The following is a 24803-nucleotide window of genomic DNA, read 5'->3' on the forward strand; positions in this document are numbered from 1 at the left end:
GCTCAAGTGGCAACGAATGAATTGTTAACCCTCCGTATGCCTTCAGATGTCTGTACTTATATTTCTAGGGGCATGGTTTGTTCTTGCCCTGGGGGTATGGTGGCATGTGTCAGTCTGGGCACAAAGGTGACTGCTAGTCCATGAGGTGCTGCACTTTCATGGCATAGCAGGACATCTTTCATTAACTTAACAGCTCACTGAGCCTGACCTGCACCTCTCTGCCATTGAGACATACACTATCCTGACTCCCCACTGTGGTATCAGCTTGCTCTAGCCATGTGTGTGTGTGGTCAGGTTTAGCTTTGCTAGAGAGTGTCTAGTCTGGACTCAGATGGCCAGAGTAGTAAGGAGATGGTACTCCATAAAGCCATAGCTGCTGCTCGTGTTGGGGATCTAGATACTCTAAAGCAGCTGTTCACAAATGGGAATTTGACAGCAGCCATTGTTGATGCCCACGGAGCCGGACCAGTTCACCATGCGGCACGTTGTGGCCAGCTACACTGCCTGCGCTTCTTGGTGGTTGAAGCAGGACTGTTGGCTAATGTCAAGGCTCTGAACGGTGCTACACCTGTCCATGATGCTGCTGCTACAGGCCACACACGAGAGCTACAGTGGCTGGTGCAGTATGCCGGATGCAGTGTGCAGGTGAGCTTCGGGTAATTATAGCAGTATGAATGAGAATTGAAAGGTTCTCAGTGACTGATGCTGTTCTGAAGTTTCTTAACATACATATTCTACTGCACCAAATTTGCTTAGAAAATCAACAGAGCCATGTGTAGAGCCATCTTCAGCTTCTGTTAAACAATATATCAACGTTTTACAAGTCGCAACATCTCATAGGGTAAACCGTTAAACGTAAAACGTTGATATATTGGTCCCCAGACCAAAGCCACAAATCTGTAAACACAAAATTGTCTAGAATGTCTTTGTGTGGTGTAGCATTACAAACTCTCTTAACTAGAAGTAAGTGGCCCAAACATGTTCCAGCATAGCAATGGCCCTGTGCAAAAAGTGAGCTTTAGCACAAGGTTTGTGAAAGAAGTCAAATGGCCTAAACAATGCACTAACCTCAACCCTAATGAACACCTTTAAGAAGAACTGAATGCTGCCTGTTTGACTCCTACAACGTCAATGCCTGACCTTATTAATACTCTTTTAGCTGATTGAATATAAATCCCCAGAGCCACACTCCAAAATGTAATAGAAAGTCTTCTCAAAACAAATCTAAAAAAAAAAAAAGTAATTTAATTCAATTCAATTCATTTTTATTTGTATAGCGCTTTTAACAATGAACGTTGTCTCAAAGCAGCTTTACACAAATAATGTGGTGATTAAAAGTAAATATGTTCTTTGTAAGTAAGTTTGTCCCTGATGAGCAACTATGGCAAGGAAAAACTCTCCGAGATGGCATAAGGAAGAAACCTTGAGAGAAACCAGACTCAAGAGGGAACCCATCCTCATCTGGGTTGCACCGAATGTCCATTTGTAGCAGATATACAATGTTGCGGGGTACAGTGTTGATGATCAGAAGCCAACTGTATTCCTGAGTTAGTGTAGGAGACTGTTGACATTAACTACAGTCCAATCCATTCTCAAAGCGCCCGTTCTTACTCTAATTGTAATTGTGAGGTGTCCAGAAACATTTGGCATAGAGTGTCCAATTAATGAGGTCAGTTTTAAACTATGCTGATTTTTTGATGTGCTTGTATGCAAGATTTCCATGTCTGAAAGCATGCTTGTAGAGATTGAAAGTAAATTCTTGCCTGATGAACTATCTCTAGGGCGATAGCGAGCCCATGTGCGAAACAGCACTAACACCGACTGTTCCACCTGTTATAAATATAAGCCTATGCATAATCAGCTGCAGGACAGTGTGGATGGTGCAGTTACATCACCCGCACTTTTTCCGTTCTCTCTTTGTATAGTAGTGTTGCATGACTGCTTTAATTGGGACCAGATGGAGGCCAAGGGGGCTCGCTGTTTACTGGAGGACTGTGTGGCGCATGTGGCCCCTCTGAGACCCCACAGCCCTTTCTCCCACTAATGCAAACCAGTTCTTTTAACCTCAACAACCTCTTGATCAAATTTATGGCCAGCTGCTTTGGATTAAAGTACACGTTTTAAGTGCCTTGTTATCATTCACTAAAGCGATAACATTATTCCAAGTTGGTGGTCTTGCTGAAGTTTGTCAGAGAGATGTGAATGCTTTTATTTTGTCAGGCAATGCATGCCAACATGCAGTCAACGTGGTATGAGGATTGAATAATTAATAAACATTTCCTCTGCCCACTTAAATAAAGATGACTTCCCTAATTTAATTACACTGCTGGAGGAGTGAGTGTGATGCCGAGCCAATTTAGAGATCTGGTTTGCAGAAGTGTATATTAGCACTGAATGCTTGCTAGAAGCTGCTGCCAACATGACATCCAACCTCTCTTTATCTCTTAGAATTAAACAAAAGGTTTTTGTTATTGTCTTTGAGCCTGATATGGACATAACCTCTGCTCTAATTAACATTACTGTTCACATAGGAAATGACATGCAATACTCCCACCAAATAAATTGATAAACAAGGCTTATACTGTGAAATATATGATATTTTTCTATATTAAGCACCATGAGCTAGTTCAAAGCCACGTAGGTATGGTGTAAATATTATCTTTCTATACTACTTACATGTTGTGAGCTTGCTGTTGGAATTGATTCATTGTTCAGGATTTATGTTTTGGCAAAGCCTACGTTGTATTGTCTCACAATAAAAAATAAGTCAAAGCTAAGATATACTAAACAAGCCTAAGCTCTGGCTTTTCTTTTGTCAAAGAACAAAAAAATACAGTTCAGGCGCCACAAAGGATTTTTCAGGCTCTTTTAAAAGGTTTTTTTGCTTTCCAGGAGCCAGAAAACACACAAAATTTACCCATCTCTCTACTCCAAATAGGTCTGTTACAGACTGAAGCAAGTGGACTGTGCTGCTGACTGAAAGTGCAAAATACTGTATGTTCATCATAATGACCTCACACCTATGAAAAAATACAAATCCTACAGTTCTTATTGTATGGCACATAGAAGGAATTGTACAGAAGTACAAGAGGGTAGCTTTCCAGCCTCTTCATGTCTTTAGTTTGAGCCTGAACTTGGGTGTGTCTGTTTTCTTCCAGTTTCCTTTTACATGCTAAGAACATGCAAGTATGTTAACTATCCCTAAATGTACATTTGTTGCATGTGTGCATGAATATTGCATTGTTATTGATTGGCAGCCCTTTTAGGGTGTAATACTTCTTCCTGGAATAGGTGCCACCTACTGCAACCACAACAAAGACAAAAGCAGTTAGTGAAGATCAAATAAAACATTCTTTAATTTGAATAATTCTGTATTTAAAAAAATCTAATTTTTCATGATACAGTCCCTCTATTGCACAACAGCGTGATCATCATTAGCTTTTCTGGTAGCTTACTAAAGACAAAATGCATTTTAATTCATCATAGCACAAATCTTCTTGTATGTATGTATGTATGTATGTATGTATGTATGTATGCATGTATGCATGTATGTATGTATGTGTGTATGTGTTTTATTCAGTTTCTACAATTAATTAATTAAATTTCTACAAACCTTTCAGGAGCAGGATGATGCAGGAACCACTACACTCCATCTTGCAGCACGGTTTGGAAGGATTGAGGTTGTTGGTTGGCTGCTGGCCTCTGGGGGCAGAGCTGAGGGGGAAACTAACTGTGGTGCCATCCCTGCTCACTATGCTGCTGCCAGGGGCGAACTTACCTGTCTGAAACTTTTGATAGGAAAAGCTCCAGAGTAAGAGACTGAATGTAAAATGTTCTGAATGTTCTCAGATGTGCTCACTTACATCTACATACAGTTTAAATAGACTTGTCTTAATTAGGTATAAGGTCTACTAATTACCTGAGGACAGTGGGTGACAGCGTTTTCATTGTGTGGTGTTATAACCAAAACTTAAATTTGGATTAATTGAGATTTTTATCATTTACAAATGAAGGTACAGGGTATTTTCTTCATTGAAATCCAAATGTTAAGTTAATAAAACAGCTTTTCTAAGTATTCAACTGGAACTATCCCTTATTAGAATCTCCAGGTGTGATTTCATGTAGCGTTTTTCCAATGCTAGCTTTTTTTCCAATGCTTCCATAAATCCCAGCTTTAAATCAGTGTGAAAAATTAGAAGCTGTTTACCGAAAATTGAAGCTGTAATAGATGGGTATAAACAAATAGAAGTGAGAATGTGTGTGACTGGCCTTGAGTGCAGTGGTGTAAGAAACTCCCCTATTTGCACTGGGAGACAAAACAATAATAATCATTAACTGAAATACAGCAGATGTGAAATAAATGATGGTTGTTAACTAATTGCTTACTATTTTATACAGTCCAGCACATACTAGAGTCTAGCAGTTTAATTTATTCACATTATTGTGGCTTTACAGTATACAGTATATCAAGGTTGTTGTTAAGTGATAACTATAGGATAGTATACTGCAGAGCATAAAGCAATTATAGCTTTTATGTCTGTGTGTGTTTCTCGAGTGTTAGTAGGGGTTATTTATGATATGATTTCACACAGGAAATAAAATTGCTAAAATAATGAGCAGTAAAAAGAATACTATACGTTTATTAGATCCAACGTATACCTTGTTTACCTCGGGATGTGGCTGGATTTAACCAAACACTCAGGTGATCCTATGAACTTAGCACCAACCCTATGGGATTAACTGAGAACTTTATTTGGCAGTGTATAATTACTGGTGCATTGATATAACCCCACTGATGGAGTCATTGCATGGTTGAAAAAGCAATTTCTGTCTGCTTTATTTAAGTCTCAGTGTGAAGTGGTGATGTCATGTTAAGGATCAGAAAATATGATCGTTTTGCTGGCCACACAAGTCGAACAGGCGTGTGATGTGGCAGTAGAGCGAGAAAGGATGTTTGAGTGAAACTGTGAAAGGGCTGACTAGAGGGTAAAGGAAATCAACCATAGGTGGGGAAAAGAGAAAAAATAATAGCCTGCATGTAGAGAAATATTATGCATGTGTGCAAGTGGTGTTCAATCTGCATTTAGACCTGGTGTGGAAATATGTTATAACTCACATATTTTAGATGAAAAATAGGTTGACTTTTCATTCAATATGCTTTACTTAGCTTTTATTATTTTTGCTCAAAGTACACATTTGATACAACATGCTGTAGGATCAAAAGTATGTGGATACATGACCATCATACCCATATGCCTGCTTGACATCTTAATCCAAAGTTGTTCCCCAATTTGCTGCTAAAATTCCACTCTTCTGGGAAGGTTTTGCCCTTAATTTAACAATGTGGCTGTTGGAACAAGTGCATTGGTGAGGTTGGACAATGAGGTCAGGCAAGAAGGTCTACTGTTCCAATTTCTCCTAAAGGTGGTCAGTAGGGTGGGGGTCAGAGCACTGTGCAGAGAACTCAAGTTTTCCACATCAACCTTAACAATCTATATCTTTTTGGTCCTTGCTTTTTTCAAAGAGGCACTGTGTTTAGTCCATATAGTTCATTTGAGGGAATAATATATATAGATATATAGATGATACAAACACTAATGTCTATAGTTTATGTTTAAATAATAAGCGAGGAATACTAAGATCTTATTTACACTAACTTTTTTTTGCCTCAAAAATGCTAAATAAAAACTTTAAGACTGATTTTTTTTTTTTTAAGACTATCAATAGTTCTTACTATACAAATGATAATCTAAGAGGATAGATACATTGAAATTAACATGTTTTGCCTTGCAAAAGCAAATGCAACAACGCTCTGATATAAACATTAACATGCACCAAATTCTTAATTAAAATATTTTCAAATGATTATGGATGAAGAGTTTGCCATACAAAATGAGCACAGATCTTTAAAAACAACACGTCTCTTAGAATAATTATGATTTTATTTCACGGCACAGAAACAAAGAAGAGTGTTTAGCTTTGGATGAGAAATTCATATTTAGAGTTTGAGTTCATATTTAGAGCTCTGTTTTTGATGAGTTGCAGATAAGCGTGAAGATCGTTATCTTGGCAGATCTGAGCACAATGTGTGACTTTGTTGAAATATCTGCTGAAAGCCCTGTGAGATTACTGGAATCTTTGGCTCTGTGGAAAAATCTTTCCATCTGATCTCATTGCTTAAAAAAATAAAAAAACAATACATTTTTCGGACTTTCCGATAATGTTCTCAGATAGATTATTATTTCTAGGTCAAAAGACTATTATTACTTATTACTTGTTAATTCAATTTACCATCACTTGTATAGTGATTTTACCATTAGACAGTGTCACAAAGCAGCTTTTCAGTAATGGGTCTACACCAATATGTGAAGCTGCTGAGGATACACAGTGATTCATTTTAATAAAGCGTAGTCACAATTTCATATATTAAGCTTGGAAGTTAATATATTGCAGCCACAAGTTTATATTTCAAGGCCACAAACTAAGTGGGTATGAATTATTGTGGGCATAAGATACCATACCAATGCACTTTTATTAGGAATGTCCTTAATACATGCCTACAATTTATTATGTGTCAGGAATGGAGGATTTGCTATTGGTATCCACATAGCAACATCAGTGACTCCAGTATGTGTTTATGCATCATTCCAAGACTATAAGCAAAATGTTATGAGTGATCTCTATGCTTACATATCTGTGGTCACAATGGTTTAACTCAATTCATGTCTCTTTGTCTAAGTGATTTTAAAATATAATCATTTCCACAAGTGAAGTACTTTGTGGCCACAAACAATATCTTGAGAAACTCAACTTGGTGGTCTTAATATGTAAATTTTTAGTTCCAAGAATCTTATCTTGAATTTACTGTATAACTGTATCCATACCATTTGCAGTGCAGAGATGCCCAAAGTATGGCCTGCGGACCAAAGTTGGTCTGTGGTGACCTTTGATTTGACACAATATTTTTGAGAAGGGGAAAGAAATGGCTTTAAAAAACTTTTGAAACAGCTTCATTTTCTCATTAGTGGTCAATGAATAGCTTAATTAAACAATGTTCATTTTATATATATATATATATATATATATATATATATATATATATATATATATATATATATATATATATATATTGGTATAATGCAACATTTATTTTCAGCCCATACCCCTAAATCAAGTAAAATCTTTGGCCCTCCATAGGAAAAACTTTGGGGACCTCTGATTTAGAGGGAGGCAAACAGGATATACTGTATTCAAAATTCTGTGTTGGGTACTTTAAATAAGCATAGCAGGATGTGTCAGGGGTGCCATAAGATGTTAATTATTATTTATGTTGCTGTTCCAACATGATGATTTGCACTTTCACAGATGTGCGAATCGTCAGACTTTCATGGGAGCAACACCGCTCTACCTGGCCTGTCAGGAGGGCCATCTGCATGTGGTGGAGTATCTTGTGAAGGACTGTGGTGCTGATGTTAATCTCAGAGCTCAGGATGGCATGACACCTCTGCATGCCGCTGCTCACATGGGTCACTATCCTCTAGTTGTTTGGCTGGTGCGTGCTTTTGCATTCTTTGTTTGAATATATCAGCAATGCTATCTCTTGTTGTTTCATAGTAATCGCCAAAGTTTACTGATAGCAAACAAAACATGGCTTAATGTACTACTTTTTTAACTACTGTCTTTTGTATATATATATATAATTTTTTATATATATTTTTGAAAGTTATGGGAATTTGAATTAAAATTTCAAATCAATTGAAATTAAAAGATATACCATAGTATTTAGTTAACTTAATCTGTCATTTTCACTCTGCAATAAACTGAAGAAGAACATATGCGCCATTCTGTGTGCTGTGTGATTCTTCCCTGATCAGAAAAGGCACCACGGACATCGTAGATCATGTGGAAAACCTCTCCAAGGATCAAGTTTTGTTGGGCAGGATAAAATTCTAACAACTTATGGAATACAACTAAAACTTCCAACTTTTGGAATTAGTGTGTAATTCTTGCAAAAAAAAGTAAAGACCAAAAGAAAGAAGTATTTGCTTTTCAGTGTGGCACATTTTCCTCATGTCAAAAATAATAAGTATTAAAATCTGTATAATATATTTCACAGTGCAACTGATCTGGCATGCAGTATTCTTTGTAGTTGCTTTCCTCTCAGCTTTTCTTGACCATTTCTAGTTGTTTATGCTCTTAATCTACATATCTTGTTGTACATACAGTACAAACCCAATTCCAAAAAAGTTGGGACACTGTACAAATTGTGAATAAGAAAGAAATACAGAGAAATTATTAAATGTTGAAAGTGAGACTTGAAAATGTCATGCCAAATATTGCTACACGTTCCAAAAAAGTTGGGACAGGTAGCAATAAGAGGTCGGAAAAGTTAAACGTACATATAAGGAACAGCTGGAGGACCAATTTGCAACTTATTAGGTCAAATGGCAACATGATTGGGTACAAAAAGAGCCTCTCAGAGTGGCAGTGTGTCTCAAGATGGGCAGAGGATCACCAATTTCCCCAATGCTGCGGCAAAAAATAGTGGGGCAATATCAGAAAGGAGTTTCTCAGAGAAAAGTTGTCATTATCTACAGTGCATAATATCATCCAAAGATTCAGAGAATCTGGAACAATCTCTGTGCGTAAGGGTCAAGGCTGGAAAACACATCTTACAAATCTGTAAAGGCACCATAAATTCTGAAAGGTATATCCAAGTTCTAGAACAACATATGCTCCCATCCAGACGTCGTCTCTTTCAGGGAAGACCTTGCATTATCCAACATGACAATGCCAGACCACATACTGCATCAATGACAACATCATGGCTCCGTAGAAAAAGGATCCGGGTACTGAAATGGCCAGCCTGCAGTCCAGATAAGTCCCTTTCACCCATAGAAAACATTTGGCGCATCATAAAAAGGAAGAAGCGACAAAGAAGACCTAAGACAGTTGAGCAACTAGAAGCCTGTATTAGACAAGAATGTGACAACATTCCTATTCCTAAACTTGAGCAACTTGTCTCCTCAGTGCCCAGACTGTTTTAAAAAGAAGAGGGGATGCCACACAGTGGTAAACATGGCCTTGTCCCAACTTTTTTGAGATGTGTTGATGCCATGAAATTTAAAATCAACTTATTTTTCCCTTAAAATTATACATTTTCTCAGTTTAAACATTTGATATGTCATCTATGTTGTATTCTGAATAAAATATTGAAATTTGAAACTTCCACATCAATGCATTCTGTTTTTATTCACAATTTGTACAGTGTCCCAACTTTTTTGGAATCGGGTTTGTATATTTTAGTGCATATGTGAAACACCATGACATTGTATTTCTAATTAATGTCATTTTCATATCAGTTTATTGTGCCAGGTAAACTGTACTAAACTTGTGCTTGTTATTTATAGGCCTCGTTTACGGACATCAGCTTGTCGAGCCAGGATAACGAAGGTGCCAGCGCTTTGCATTTTGCTGCCAGTGGGGGGCATTGTCGAATCCTGGAGAGGCTGCTTCGCACTGGATCAAAGGTCATCAAAGATGACTGGGGTGGCACTCCTTTACATGATGCAGCAGAGAATGGGGAGATGGAGGTACAGCCCTAATTTTGCATCTTTAGAAATGGCAAAGACATCTTGAAAAGTTGGGAGCGTTTTTGTCACTGTTATAAATCATACCCTAAATCAGTATCATGATTTCTTTAGTGCTGCAAGATACTTCTGAGTCATGGGGTCAGCCCTTCAGAAAGAGATGTCGACGGCTTCACTGCAGCAGATCTGGCTGAATACAATGGCCATTATGAGTGTGCCAGATACCTGCGCTCAGTGGAGACAGACGTAAGGATGACTGTTTTTTATTTAATTTATTTTTTGTCTATAAGATCATTTAGACATTTTAGTTGGTGTATGTGAATTCTCAAAGAAATTACAAAAATAAAACCTTAGCATGATTTGTTCGGTCAGAAATCATGCTTATTTTGGTATTTTCATACACAACAATATTTCACGTTTGGAAATAGGTAGATTGATTGAACAGTGAGTAGCACTGCTGCCTCACATATTGCTGGTCCCAGTTTTGATCCCATAGAGTGTGTATTCCTGCTACATTCCCAATATTTCATTTCAGATCTATCACACATCTTACCAGGATACTGCAGTGATTAAATAAATTAATACTGGGGATTGATAAGTAAAGAGGCCTTATTTAAAATGTCTTTGTCTCTGTTACATCACTCAATCTCTCTCACTCTCAATCTCTTCACATTTGCACTTTTCCATGTTACATTTTAAGCTAAGTTCAACTGTTCCTGTTTTGTAACAGAAAATACTCTGCTTTTGTTAGCATATGTTATTATTACAGTTATACTAAACACAGGCCAGTATGTCATTTTATGCCGTACATCAGTTAAAACATATTATTTTACACTTTATTTACATCTTTCTTGGCATGTTATTATTGGCATGACTTAGTGTAAATGTCGTTATGCTTCTCATCCTACAGTATAATGCTAAAAATGTGAGTGCAGCTTTATGTTTGAGGCAAAAGGCAGCATGCCTCAGTCTATCTGAAATTTAAAACAGCAAGTTACCTTTACACAATGATGATGATTTAAAAAAAAACTCAAACAACAGTAAAACTATGCAGAACAACTTAGCAATCACGCCAGATGCTCACCCTGCCATGTGGAATCGTTTGGCCTTGAATACAAGATGCATAGAAATCATAAGCCTCCTATACAGTAATTCCTGCCCTCTGACTCCTTCTCAGCCATTCTGCTTGCTTTGATTGATACAGCTGCTTATGCCAAACCCTAGTCTCAAAGTGAAACTAGAGATTTCAGAGTCTTTGTGTGTAGTCCAGAGGTTTTTGAATGACGTGTTCACTCTAGATTTTTAAATGATCCTGTAGGGCTGCCAAGGTCTCTCATATATATTTTGCATATTCTTTATAATGCCTTTATCTGGAATCACTGCAATTAATTATTCTGTAAAACCTTTTTAAAATACCCTTTATTTGTAGCATTTTTCTTTAAATCACTTTAAGTACTCACAAACCTACAAATCTAGGTATTCAAACACACTGACTACTAGTATGTGCTCTATTATATTTATATACTTATCTTTTCCTTTATTTATGTTTTATATTCATATTTATCATATTATAACGCATTTTATGTACGTATTGTACCCATTTCTGAACAACAAAATAGGTTTACTGTATATATTGAATATACAGTGTAATATTTTGACACAGATTCCATATTTTTTTTAACTCTTATTTTAACTCTTACTTTTTTAGACATTTGCTCAAATGTGCAAAAATATTTTATATGTGCAGCAGCAGTTAAACTAAAAGCAAGAATAAAGCAATGCAATCTTTTACAAAGGCTGCAAAGTACACAATATAAAACATGGGTTTTAATAAATACAAAATATGAAGTGAATTTTTTACTGAATTCATGAAACTATTTACTGTTTGCTAAAAACATCTTTCCAAGATAAAAGGTTTTTTTTGCATATTTAAAGTTAAAGCTTGCATTTTTTTTTTAGTCATTGTGAGCATTGCCCCAGACTGGATGTGAATAATTAAATAAAGATTCTGTAGCTTATATCTTGATTGAAGGCTAAGGTGCTATCAAACTCCGGAAATAACTAACTCTCAGTGAACAATAGGGAGTTAATTAGCACAGGGGGTTGGAAAGGCATCTGATGCTGCTGTATGCACCCTTTACACTCTGTGAGCATATCGGTTACCTTCTCTTCACTGGCCTGAGGTAGAGCTGGTTACGGAATCCAGCAGCTCAGTTTCAGAGTTTTTACTGTTTCACTGCTTGGAAGCAGAAATCTAATCCAGAACAGGGTTAGAGAGCAGGATGTTTGTAACCCTCAATGTGCACCTTATTTTCTTTACGTTTATTCTACTTGCTTTAATGATATAGTGAAGAAAAATAATTGGTATGGCAGTAAAGTGCTTATTTGAAATATTGTAAAGCGTTGTTTTAAACTGTGCAAATGGTAAAGGGGAAGGAAAGCTTTAGTCCGAGATAAAACCATAAAAAGAGAACGCATAAAGGTATGATAGATAGATAGATAGATAGATAGATAGATAGATAGATAGATAGATAGATAGATAGATAGATAGATAGATAGATAGATAGATAGATAGATACTGGTTCATGTGAACACAATATTTTATGATATGTCTGTTGAATCATCTAAGATTTGCAGCTGTAAGTGAACACACATTTTACACAATTGCGGTCTTGTTATTGTTTGTTTTTCTCAGCTCCAATCTTTCGTGGTACTGTACAAAACACAAAAGTTTCATAATCCCCCAAAATAGATGTACTTTTTCAAATATATTCCATTCTGTATTAAATACTTGCACATTAACTTGTTTTTATGGCTTTACTCCTCCTTAACACGGTTGGGTCAGGCCTTCTTATTTCCTCATGGTGCTTGTAATGGATTGTTTGGGATGCTGGCCAGCGAGTTGCGTGCTAGGCATTTCCTCATGGTTTGGTTTCATCCCAAAGAGGTCACCATGCCTGAATGCAGCCCACCAGTCGGAGGGCTGAAATCCAAACACAAGAGTACAAGTTTTAGTTACAACACAAATCCATGCCTTCCTCATTTTACACTAGGCCTGGAATGGAAGAGACCATCTGTCTTTAAAAGCAACACAAATGATTGAAAAATATCTTTTACCAGCTTATGCTTGCAATATGTTGTGAATTGACTTTATATACTATAAACATGGCTTATTTGATTGACAAGATATTAAAATGCAGCATTTGGCTTGATAATCACTAGCTGGTGAAAGAGCAGGAAAAACAAGCCTAATAAATAAATGAGCTTTAAGATTTCTGGTAGTGATTAGAGATTTACTAGTAAAATGGCAACCTGTTAGAGATATTTGAAAACTATTGGCACTATGCTATTGAAAAAGTATGATGTGTTGATGTATTCTTGTGAAACATAATTTTCTTAAGGGAAAAAACTTTCAAAATGAAATGTATGTTGTGTACCCACTACTTGCTTATTCCTTGGATATTTTCTATTAGCAAGGACCTGTTGGTTTGTAGAGCAACTTTTGTATGCCTGACCCACCCATGATTATGTCTGTGTCCAGCTGGTGGTGACACATTAGGGATTTTAAAATTGACCAGAGCCCTGAAAACTCAATAGGATGCTATTTTCTTTATTTTATTTTTATAGAATATCTGAAACATTTCTATTGTTTAATGATCTCTGACCTGAACAGACTCCACATCTCAGTGTGGAATGTCCATCGTGAGTAGGATGTGGCTTAGCCACTAGAGGGTGATAATAGAGCTGTCTTTTGCCTTTAACATGGTCTTAATTATCGGGCAGAATCTTCAAACGTGTTTCTTGTCAAGCCTACAGTCCTATTACAAGAATGCTCATTGTTTCATTCTTTAGTGTTAAGGATATTGATGTTAGATCAAGTTTACCACAAGTGAGCCAAATATTCTAACTGGAACAGCTGTGTGCTGGCACGTGTCCCATGAACATGAAGTTAAATGAAAGGCATGCTGATTAGTAAAGCGTGACAGTGACACTGTATCATGGGTCTTCATACTCTTCTCTGGAGATCCGATGCCCTAAAACACCTGATCCAGTTAGTGAAGTTCTTGTGAAAGGATATAAAAGCCAGTTGTGCTTGTAATAAACTCTGCAGAGTAATGGTCTGGGCGGCTCGATGGTAGATGATATGCTCCCTTCTGTTGTTTCATTGAGACACCGTGGTAGGTCTCGTTGGTCTTACATACAGGGGAGCCACTGATCTGTGAAGATGAGCTTATGATCAACTCTGAAGCTCACTTAATTACCAAGAATTAGAATGGCCTGTTCTTGCAATACACACCATTGATTAATTTGCTAACCATGTTCCTACTAAGCCACTGTCTGACTCAGCAACATGTTGTTTGAAAAAAACACTGATCTGTGATATCTGAACCAAGAAGGTCAGTTGGAATTGGGTGCAGAAGGATAGAAAGCCAGGCCAAGAGGTCCATTATGTTGCCTCTAATGAGGATTTAGGAACAGTGCCATGCCCATTTTCACTACTCTCTGACATGCAGCTTTCACAAAGAAAAGGAAGAAGAAAATGTGTCCATGTAATTTAAGTGCGGTTTTGTTATTGGATTTTACACTCTATTAAAAAAAGGTGTTTTTTTGATAATTATAGTATCGTTGCTTATCGTTAATAATAATAGTTTCTAATTTTGACCTTTTCTGGCAAGAAAAAACACATTATTCAGTGTTGATATAGTGATAAACAATTAAGCATTTCTCCAAAAATACAAACAAAGAACCTATTTTCTATGAGAAAAAGTAGAGTGGTCTTTTCCTTTTAACCTAAGATGGTGTTTAGTGCTGGAACTTATTAAGTCTCAAATGCAACACTGAATAGACTGGCAGTGTTGGAGTAGCTGATTGGCTAAATATTTATTTTAACAGTTTTGTACGGACTTTCAGAACCAGTGTTGTTCCAAGATAAGTAAAAAAATTACTGATTATTTCCATTATTAATGATTTGCCTAAACCACGTGTGGCCAGAGCTGCCAAGCAGTGTGTGTGTGTAGAGTGGGAGGCAGATTCGATGTCTATCTCCTCTTCAATTGATTAAAGAGACTTCCGTTGCTACTTTTCCATAGAGCCACTGTTTGTTTGCATGTGGCTGTTGGTTTAATCCTACATTACAGTCACTTCTGGCTATCCAATCCACTGTTTTAATTATTGAGGACATTCTCCGATCAGAGTGAATTGCTTATTGGATGCAGTACCATCTCGCTAGTGATTGTGATGTTGTTGATGGTGTGAAGTAGAGGCTGGTTTTGTGCTGCAGAATGTGTGTTAATGTTTTGCCAGGCACAGCTCTGTGGATAACTTGCAGGTTAAGAGTAATTTGGTAAGTACTGTAACTGTTGCTAGGTTTACTGATCAACGGAGGAAATGGATTGTTTGTTGTCCAGTTTATCATGTTCTGTTTATAATGATGCTGATTTTGTTTTCCTATGTATCTTTTTTTGTGAAGACAATGTTATTGTTTTATATATTTGTCTGTATACTAATTATGAATATTTGTCATCATGAGAAGCATTGCTAATCAAGAACAAAAAAACGAAGGGGAAGCTGTCAAAAATGCCAGCTGTTTTTCCAAGTGTCTTGTGTTACTTTAGTTACAGTAACTGAAGCTTGTGTCATCACAGCTTTCTGGCAATGTTTTGCCTGAAACTGATGCATAGGGACTGTTGTTAGTTTGATGTGTTTAAGTGTGTGAGAGTCATACGGGAAAAACAATTGCCATCTTGAATACAGGCAGCTTGAATACAGGAAGCCTAAATGTAACAGAAATGTGGGAAGTGATAATATGGAAAGAATGTGTTTATGCCATCAACACACTTTAAAAACCAGGCCTGTTTTTATTATTGTTTTTATATGGGTTAACATGACCTATGTGTTTACGGTGTGAGGATTTAGAATCGGCTCTTTAAAGCTTTTCCACTTCTTTTACATTCACATTCAGATGCACCAGAGCTTTGAAGTCAATGTATAAACATGATTTAACATTATATAGTTTGTTAAATGTTAACAAAGGTGGGTGGTCCTAAAGCTACCAAGTTGTAAATCAAAAGTGTGTGTATATGTGTTATGTAGGTGAATATACCAGGTCCAAGATTTAAACACCATGCATGTACACATACAGAAGGTATAGATCTGACACTTGTTTGTCTCTGTTATGCTTATAGATTTACCAAATAATAGTATATATTACACATATGTATATTATTTTGTTGAAATGCTATTCCTACTGTGGCAGAGAGGCTGATATGGTAATGTGTGTTACGCTGGTATAAGTGCTTTAGCTGCTATGGCTGCAGCAGCATTTTTAAGGTTGAATAGGGAATTATACATTAACTGTGCAATTCTATCACATTTACAAAACAATGTTGTTACATCTATTTAAAATCTAAGCTATATCTGTCACTTCCAACTTTTATTTTTAGTTTACCTTGTATTTCCATGGTAAGGATCATAATTTTTCCTTAGCCAATCATAAAAATATTTATAAAAAACAAACAAACAAACAAACTATATAAATAAATATATATATATATATATATATATATATATATATATATATATATATATATATATATATATATATATATATTTTTTTTTTTTGTTTTTGTTTTTGTTTTTGTTTTTGTTTTTGTTTTTGCAGACATACATTTACATCAGTGTCAATTTCAGCAATCATTAAACCACACTGTCCAACCATCCACCACAAACGCTGTCACATTCACATTCACCATCTTACTAATCACACTCAGGTATTGCCACTCAACACTCCTAGTTGCCATTCTATCCCAGGCCATGCATTCTATTCTGTTGTTTCCTGGGATTTGTAGGTTTATTGATTATTGCCTAGTCAATTTTATATTATTTGTTGATTGCCTGGCTTGTTTCCTGTTCAAGATTTTGCCTGTTTATTTGGATATTGGCTCAAATGTATTAATATAGCTTCCTTCCAATGTACTTTCTTACCCTTTTCTCCCTCCTAACTAAATCGGATACAGTGCGTAATTCCTGGCATGAGGCTGTTGCAGCTCAGGGCCACCTAGTTGCGAAACAACATGAGCAGATATCTTTGATTCACTGTCAGCTGTTTACCCGAATTATTCCAATATGTGTTCAGCCATTCACCTGAGGGAACTTAAAGAGAGACTCTTCATACACAAACAGGAGCAACCTAAATGCAGTAGAACAGTCATGAAATGCCCGCATCTAAGCTGTAGGTAGTAGCTGGATTTAAGCACTACTCAAAGCCATGTATCCTCATGGGTATTTATTTGAACTAAGCAGCCATATCAGAAGACCAGGTCTACCTTGATTAATTCATCACAATATTATTTTGTCTGGATCTCTTGTTCAAGAATCAAGAGAAGGTCTAGGTGAAAGCAAAAAACACCCTTGAACCCCAAGTCATTGACAGTGCTATTATTGTGCACAATGGTCTTTCATATGGCCAACCAAGGCCCCACAGCTGGTTCATTATCCAGCCCCCGAATCCCTTGAAAGCATAGAAAGATGTTTTAGTTTTGCCCATTTCTATAGAGGATGTATTACTGGTTTTAGCAGCATAGCTTCACCATTAACGCTATGCTGAATCTCTCAGCAGAGCGTTCATGCAAGTCAAAGAAGCCTTCATCACTGTGCCTTTCTTAAATATCCTGACCCTTCAAAACCTTTCACGGTGAAGGTGGACACTTCAGAGAAATGTCTAGAAGCTGTATCTTTACAAAAGTAAAAAGACAATTTCTTCCCCCTGGACCTTATTTTAGAAATAATTATTTTCTTCAGAATGTAAATTTGCTGTGGGTAAAAAAGAGCTGCAGTTGTAAAGTTAGCCCTAAAAGAAGGTGTAACTGTCCAAAGGGAGCCTCTATACCTTAATGATCCTCAAAGAACACAAAGATTGATGGTATATCAATACATAACATTCTGAATTCCTGTCAAGCACACTAGACATTCTTTTGTTTGCCATTTCTTAAATCCCTGTTTCCCAAAAACTGATTCTCTTTGAAACCTCTATCAAGCTCCCACAAAGAAACTACAGAGGAGTAAATTCTACCAAATTCAAAATATTTCACAGGAGATACTAATTGGGACATTAGGAACATAACTGAGATGAGAACCCTGTATAATGCCTAGTAGATAAAAGTGTGTGCCATCTCTTCTCCAAGACAATTTAATCATGTGGGCATAGGCCACTGTTACTGGCCACCCCAGCACCCAAAGTATCCATATTTATACAAGACCACCATAGTATTCAAAGCAGGCACAATATAAAGTTTATTTTGTCATTTGTTCATCTTATGCACAAGTGCAATGAAAACTACTCCCTGCCTACACTGCAATGTCTGTGGTTTCCCAGAACCATTGACTTTGTCATCTTATTGATCCTTGGGCAAAGTTTCCACAAATTCATGCACCAACCGCCAATGTTTCTGTGAAATAGCAAGGCTACTCCTCAGCTGAGTGGATTTAGCAAGCATGTTTAGGAAGCGGTACATCAACACCTAGAACACAGAATCAATGTTTAAAAGGAATTTGCAAATTGGCATTGTGGAGAAACTCTCTATTTCATACCAAGTGATCAGATGTTGCCCTCCACAAAGGACTTGCATGTCACACAGAGGTGCTGGAAGTTGTTATTACATTTGCCTGTTGAATGCTCATCAATAACTTACAAGCTTGACTTCCCATGTCACTGCTGCCTTTTTCCGTACTGTCAGGTTGGCATTTTACTTTCCTCCTCAGAACAACACACACACACACACACACACACACACACACACACACACACACACACACACTGTCAGCAGCACTAAAGTAGGTGAAAAACTCTAGAATAGTGTAAAAAACAAAAAGGAGTCTGTATGCAGGGGGTCTGTAGGCCAGTGGTTGTTTTTGGCACCATTCGGTGTGAACTTTACATATAGTTGTGTGTGAAATTTCCAGGATTTCTGAACATCCATGCCATGTTCAGTCACACTATTTAATATGATTCCCTTGATCAATATCTGAATAACTTTAGCATTAAACTGCTGCCACATGATTGACTGATTACACAATGTTATACATGTGCAGGGGTTCAGGTATTTCTAATAAAATATATAGTGAATGTAGCTCAATTTTGCAATATGCAATAAAATGCTAATAAAACCTTAGACAGCATACTGTATCATTCTAATTTCACCAAACATGCACTGCTTTGTGAGGTTAAAAATGAAATGTACTGATTTTAAGATACTGACCGTGCAAAATATAAAGACAATATTATGATAGAGTATGTTTTGATTTATTGTGTTTCCATATCTTCCACGCTATACACCATGTTATACTTTGCTTCAACTTTGTATAACCTCATGTTCCCTGTAAAGTCCTCCAATATAATATAACACTATCACTAATGATCCCACTGTAAACATTTTGTCCATCACCGGAAAGGCCACATGTGGAGTATTTACTGCCTCCCTCATCCTCGTAATTTTCTTATCAGTCCCTGTGTGGCCTGCGAGGTAGAGATGAGAATGCGAGGGCTGCAGGGATTTTGCATCCGATGCTCTAGCTTCAGATGAGCGTGTTAGCTAATGGGAACCAAATGCACCATGCTGTCCACTGGCTTTGATTAAAGCCACTTGTATGAGCAGATGAGTGTGAGTGAGGACGTTGAACTGATGTGAAAAGGTCACTGAAAGAATGGGTGGGGTAATGTTTTATTTCTCTGAAACTACTCTGCATAACCATGTTTTTCTAAAAGTTTTTCCCACCACCCGGTGTTTATCTATTTATGAAATGCACAACTTCTGGGAAGTCTGTCCTCAGCTGCATCCGAGCAGTGTCACAGAGTATTTTGTGATCTGTGGACATCAAAGCCTCATGTGAGAGGAAACACGAAGAACCACCTCATAGAGATGAGCAACAGCAGTGTACTACTGCATATCAACATTCCCTTTAAAGTTTTGTTTGTGTGTGTGTGTGTGTGTGTGTGTGTGTGTGTGTGTGTGTGTGTGTTCTCACATTTTGCTATAAGTATAATCATGTGTTCTTATGGACCAAATATATCGGTATATATTTAAATTTTTTTTTACCTTGAGGGGACATTTGTCTGGTATTTATGAGACATGAGACATTTGACTGGTCAACTTCTGAACAAAAAAGTTATGTTTAGAATTAGGTGTAGGCAATACATTAAGTAGCTGCATTACGTATAGTAAGAGGTATGAGGTAAACAGCAGGCATTTCTTGATTTTAGTGTTGTAACTATTATTTCAAAAATATTGAATTAAATCTGCCAATATTAAAACAATAATTAGCAACAATAATTTATAGTCCTGAGAAACTAAACGGCTATACAGTATATAGATATATAATAACATTATGTATCCAGAAATACATGAATTCATCTTCACTAACTGCTTCACCCGGTGTTCTAATGGTTCTGGTGCCTATCCTGGGAAGTGTGAGGCGGAAATGGACACGTAGTCTTGTTGTTCTGTTGTAACAAAATGTTAACCAGTGTTTGTGAGTGTTTTGTTAATGGCCTGCAAAATGTTGGACAACTTTCAGATAACTAAATGAAATAAATTATTGTGTATGTGTGATTTTTTTTTTTTTTTAGCCCCGTGGTGCCGTTCAACTTCTAAAGGAGAGTGATTCTTTGAAAGCCGAGCTGAGGGAGAGGCCAGTGGTGTCACGGAAACCCAGTTCGGGAGACTACTACAAAAAGATCAGTGAACTCGAACAAGAGATGGAAAGGCTTAAGGTTAAGAGCATTAATATTAATGGAATTATGGCCCATTTCTTGCGATTTTGCACAAAGCTGTGTTTGTTTTATTTAATCACATCATCTTTAGTTTGAACTCTAATTTGCAAACATAATGTTGTAATACAGAAGTCTCAATTTCTAGATTCCAAGTAGCTTTACTAAACACTGATTTAATAGGTGGAACTGTGGGCATAAGCTTCATAAGATTATGATGATGGTGATGATGATGATTATTACTATTATTATTATGTCTTCCTTCAGCAGACTGAGACTAAAGATACCCCTGAAGCTTCATCTGCTCTCCCTCTTTCTTCTTCCCCTTTCCCTCATCTTTTATCATCTAAAAAGACTTTGACCAGCAGTGTTCTGCACAGCCAAATAGCCAGCACGGGTGAGAGAACTTCATTGAGCCTGATTTTTTCCCCCCCTTTTTTACCTCTGAAAGTTGCTTATGGGAACTGACATCATTATTGACTCTTCCTTCCTTAATTTCACTAAATGACTTAATTCCACTATAGTGAGTAATGCTAATCAGGCTGTGTAAATATGATCAGAGCAAGAGCGGAAACATATGAGAAGAAGAAATAATGTTCATGTCATTGCAGTGATGAAGAACTTAAACTCCAGTAAACCGGTTCCAGAGAAAGGGAGAAAGCTTTTGGGAACGATGAAACTTGGAGATATGAAATCAATCAACTCACTGAGAAAATCTGGATTATCGGAGAGATTGACTCCTGCTGTATGTACATTAAATAATGTGTTATTCTTTTTAAAAGAATGTTGTATAAAAATTGCTTGTTGTTTAAGGTTTACCTGTGCTTTGAATGAGTTTGGTTTTAAAAATACAATGAATTAGATACAAAATCTAAATGCTGTACTGTATGCAACTGTACATATGACAATATTTAGTGATAAAAAATAAGATGTTAATACATATATTTAATTTGGTGTCTACTTTTAGAATAGGATGGTGGTGTTACCAACAGAGGAAGCTAACCTATCTGATATTGACTACCTGGTGCCAACCCTTGATGAGAAGGGCAGGCCTATAGCTGAATGGAAGAGACAAGTGATGGTGAGGCAGCTGCAGGCTAGACTGCTGAATGATGAAGCCCAGAGAAGGAAGGTAAGTACTAAGATTGCAGTAGATATTTGTTGAGTTATCTCATAGCTGCTTTTGGATTGAAAACAACCATGTTGTATGTCCTTAACAGGAGAATGGAAACAGATATGCCAAGATGGACAGCTGGAGATATTCTCAAGCACACAATGCTATACTGGGACCATTTGGAGAGATGCTAACTGAAGATGATCTCATCTACCTGGAGAAGCAGATCAAAAGTGTCTCAATGCAAAAAAACTGCAAGGGCTATGAGATGGAGCTGGCTCGCCTTGTCGAGGAACTCCGAAACATTCTTCCAGCGCCCATTGTCAACATAACAGTCAATACTCAGTACAGAAACTCTAATACACAGGTTAAACTGCCTTTGTGGTGTAATCGGATATCTGGCATTGTCATGAGCATGTCGCTACTTATGACTAACTTGACTGATGAGTCTACTTCCAAAATGCCTAACTCTGAACTTGTTACTGTGTTCTCTGAAAGCCTTGAGAGGCAAAATTCATCCCGGGGACGTAGGGCAGAAATTGAAAATGAGATTCTTGAATTTGGAGTGTCTGTGAGCAATCTGAAGTCCAACTTTGAGAATAACTGTCCACCAGTTCCTGAGGATTCAGAGAGTACAGAACTGTGTGTGCAAGAGGAAAAAGCACCTGAGAGTGCCTTAATAAGACCCTCAGACAATGATGAGCCAGCAGAAGTGGAGCAAAATGATTCAGGCAGGGACAATGAAGAATTAACCAATGTTATGGAAAGCACTAGCCTACGCAAGGAGCGTATTGTCGTCCTCTTCCTGGGTCACTGGAAGAGGTCTGCTTATGCTGTAACTCTCAAAAATGCCCAGAGGAAGCTCAGCCTGGACAGTGTTGAGATGCCAGAAAAGAGCCAAGTTCACCGCAAATCCAGTTTGGATATCTCACCAAAAAAGATGATAGAGCAAGGCTCTTTGGGACAATTTCTTAAGCAACGAAGCACCATCAACAAAATGATTGGCAACTGGAGAAGCATGATCTCAATTGTTCCATCACGGCAAATCCGGAGGCTTAATCGTCAGCAGGCACTTTACTCACCTGAGCAGTTCCTGCCCCGCATGAATGGAGCAGCGTTTGAATATGACTCTCTGACACTTGATCTTTTCATGCTAGGCTACTTTCACATCCTTGAACAGGACCTTTCAGCTGATGAGAGAAAGATGAGGCACCTGCTGTGCTTCGAGGTGTTTGACCATTTGGGTCATTATAGCTGGGAGACAGTGCGGGATTTCCACAAGGCTGTCATCCAAGACATTGAGGCTGGAAATAGGGAATGGAAGGATGGGTTTGAGGATATTAAGATTAAGTTCTTTAGCGAGGTGCCTCCACAGGTGAAAAGCCTAGAAAAGAGCCCACAAGCAGAGATAAGACCAGTGCCTAAAGTAATTATCCAGACTCCAACACCTGATGAAAATGATACCATTATGAGAAGTGCAGACTTTACCAGCTTGACCAATGAAGAGATCTGCAAGTACATTGACAGGAGTTTTGCCTTTTGGAAAGAAAAAGAGGCTGAGATTTTTGACTTTGAGTAATACAGAAACATTGGAAATATTGTCTATATTTTACGACAATTTTTAGATATAGCCATTCCCTGCCCATTTAGCTCAATTTCATGTCAGATACTTGCTGCCTGTTCTATTCTATATAAAGATACAGACAATTGGCTGGCAGTTTTGTGATCAACAAGAGAGTAATGATGTCATGCCTACAGTACCAAGAGCAGGGCCAGTTTAGCTGTGTACACCTCACAGCCATCGAGTGTTTTGCCTAATTGGAATTTGAACTCATATTCCCAAATAAGTTGCCCTACTTGTCAACTAAGCACACATTGCTATTTAACTAGCCAGAAAATGTTAGGTTTTTTCTGCCTTGTTGAAATTTTGTTATTTGACTACATTTTTTTTACAATGGTGTAAAATTAATCATAAAGATCTATGTTAGTTTGAATCATAATTTAGGTTTGCTGTGTACAACTTTAAAATACCCTTGTAAACGTTTTTCTGCTGACAGCTTTCACAGTGAATGAGGTGCAATAATAAACCATTTGATAATTTATATGGACTATCTAATGTAGTGTTTACATTTGCTTTGTTCTTTTCTTAATGCCCATTTGAATGTATTGCTGTATTTACTGTACACTTTGCATACAAATTCTGTTTAGTAGGAAGCAAGATGTTTACTCATTTATAACAAATCCCTGGGCAGGCCACATTACACATAGTCCACAGTCAAAGCTTTAGCCCAAAATCCTTTTTAGACAATTTACTAGACAATTGAATTAACTTCAATTAAAATGCTCTTAATTTAATTAATTTATATGTATCTAAAAGGCACCTTCTGCGTAAATGCATACATTTATTAAGCATACAGTATTTTAGTCAACTAAAAACAGATTACAGTTCATTTCCAATTTAAAAAAAAATTATTCACCCTAGAAATATAGAGTTTGACATTTATTTACAAATGACAATTTACAAATGTCCTGATTATATATGTATTTATGCCTGCTGTAAAACCCCTAAGCGCTTTTGAAAACGTTTTTCTTTTAAATGCCTTGATTGAAAGTGTAGTCCAAATGTCTATATGGTCTATTGCTGCTCATTTTTGAACTTATTTAACAAATCATGGTTATTAACATGTAATCAACTAAGCTCAGATTTTCAAATAGGGCATTTCTAGGAATAAACATCTAATAGAGACTATTTAAATTATATTATTTTCCTAAGTAAACAAATGTGTTTTCTTGATTAGTTGCATTTTCCTTGCTACCTGCTCCTTGGTGAGAAACAGAATTAAACAGTTGCATGCATTTTTGCATTTCAATTGGAAAGCTACCAGCTTGATAACTTCATCACAAATGATATTGAAGTGAGAAGTTTAATGCAGTAAGAGGAAACGAAATATTATGTATAAGACATAAGGTGTAATTTTCCTGCATTTTATAAATGCTATTTTAATTATTTTGAGTGAAACTGTCATAAATATATTTTATTGCAATGTAATTAATATAACAATAGACAGAGGTGGGAAGTAACAAAGTACAAATACTGTGTTACTCTCCTTAAGTGGATTTTTCTGGTAGCAATACGTTACTTCACTATTTATTATAAAAACAAAAATTGTCTGTGGATGAGACAGAGGGAGTTGGTGATGTGAACATGACTGAGAACAGAGACATTCCCAATCACCTGATCGTCATCTTTTCTCTGCTTGTGTTCTATATGTTAATTGTTTAGCCTGGTTTCATTCATTTAAATATCAAAAATTGAAATGATTTTGTATTATTT

At 36.9% G+C, this 24803-nt stretch overlaps 1 protein-coding gene across 1 annotated transcript; it reads left to right on the forward strand.

Moving 5' to 3' along the window:
- The first annotated feature begins 351 nt into the window (after nucleotides 1–351).
- LOC124388978 (espin-like protein) lies at nucleotides 352–23571 on the forward strand. Its single transcript, XM_046854152.1, has 10 exons — nucleotides 352–645; nucleotides 3621–3811; nucleotides 7366–7552; nucleotides 9411–9593; nucleotides 9705–9836; nucleotides 20215–20358; nucleotides 20623–20752; nucleotides 20967–21100; nucleotides 21323–21487; nucleotides 21576–23571. The coding sequence occupies exons 1-10, from the start codon at nucleotides 352–354 to the stop codon at nucleotides 23046–23048; spliced, it is 3033 nt and encodes a 1010-aa protein (XP_046710108.1). The 3' UTR covers nucleotides 23049–23571.
- The last annotated feature ends 1232 nt before the right edge of the window (nucleotides 23572–24803 follow it).

Source organism: Silurus meridionalis, chromosome 1, assembly GCF_014805685.1.
Source record: "Silurus meridionalis isolate SWU-2019-XX chromosome 1, ASM1480568v1, whole genome shotgun sequence".
Classification (NCBI taxonomy): domain Eukaryota; kingdom Metazoa; phylum Chordata; class Actinopteri; order Siluriformes; family Siluridae; genus Silurus; species Silurus meridionalis.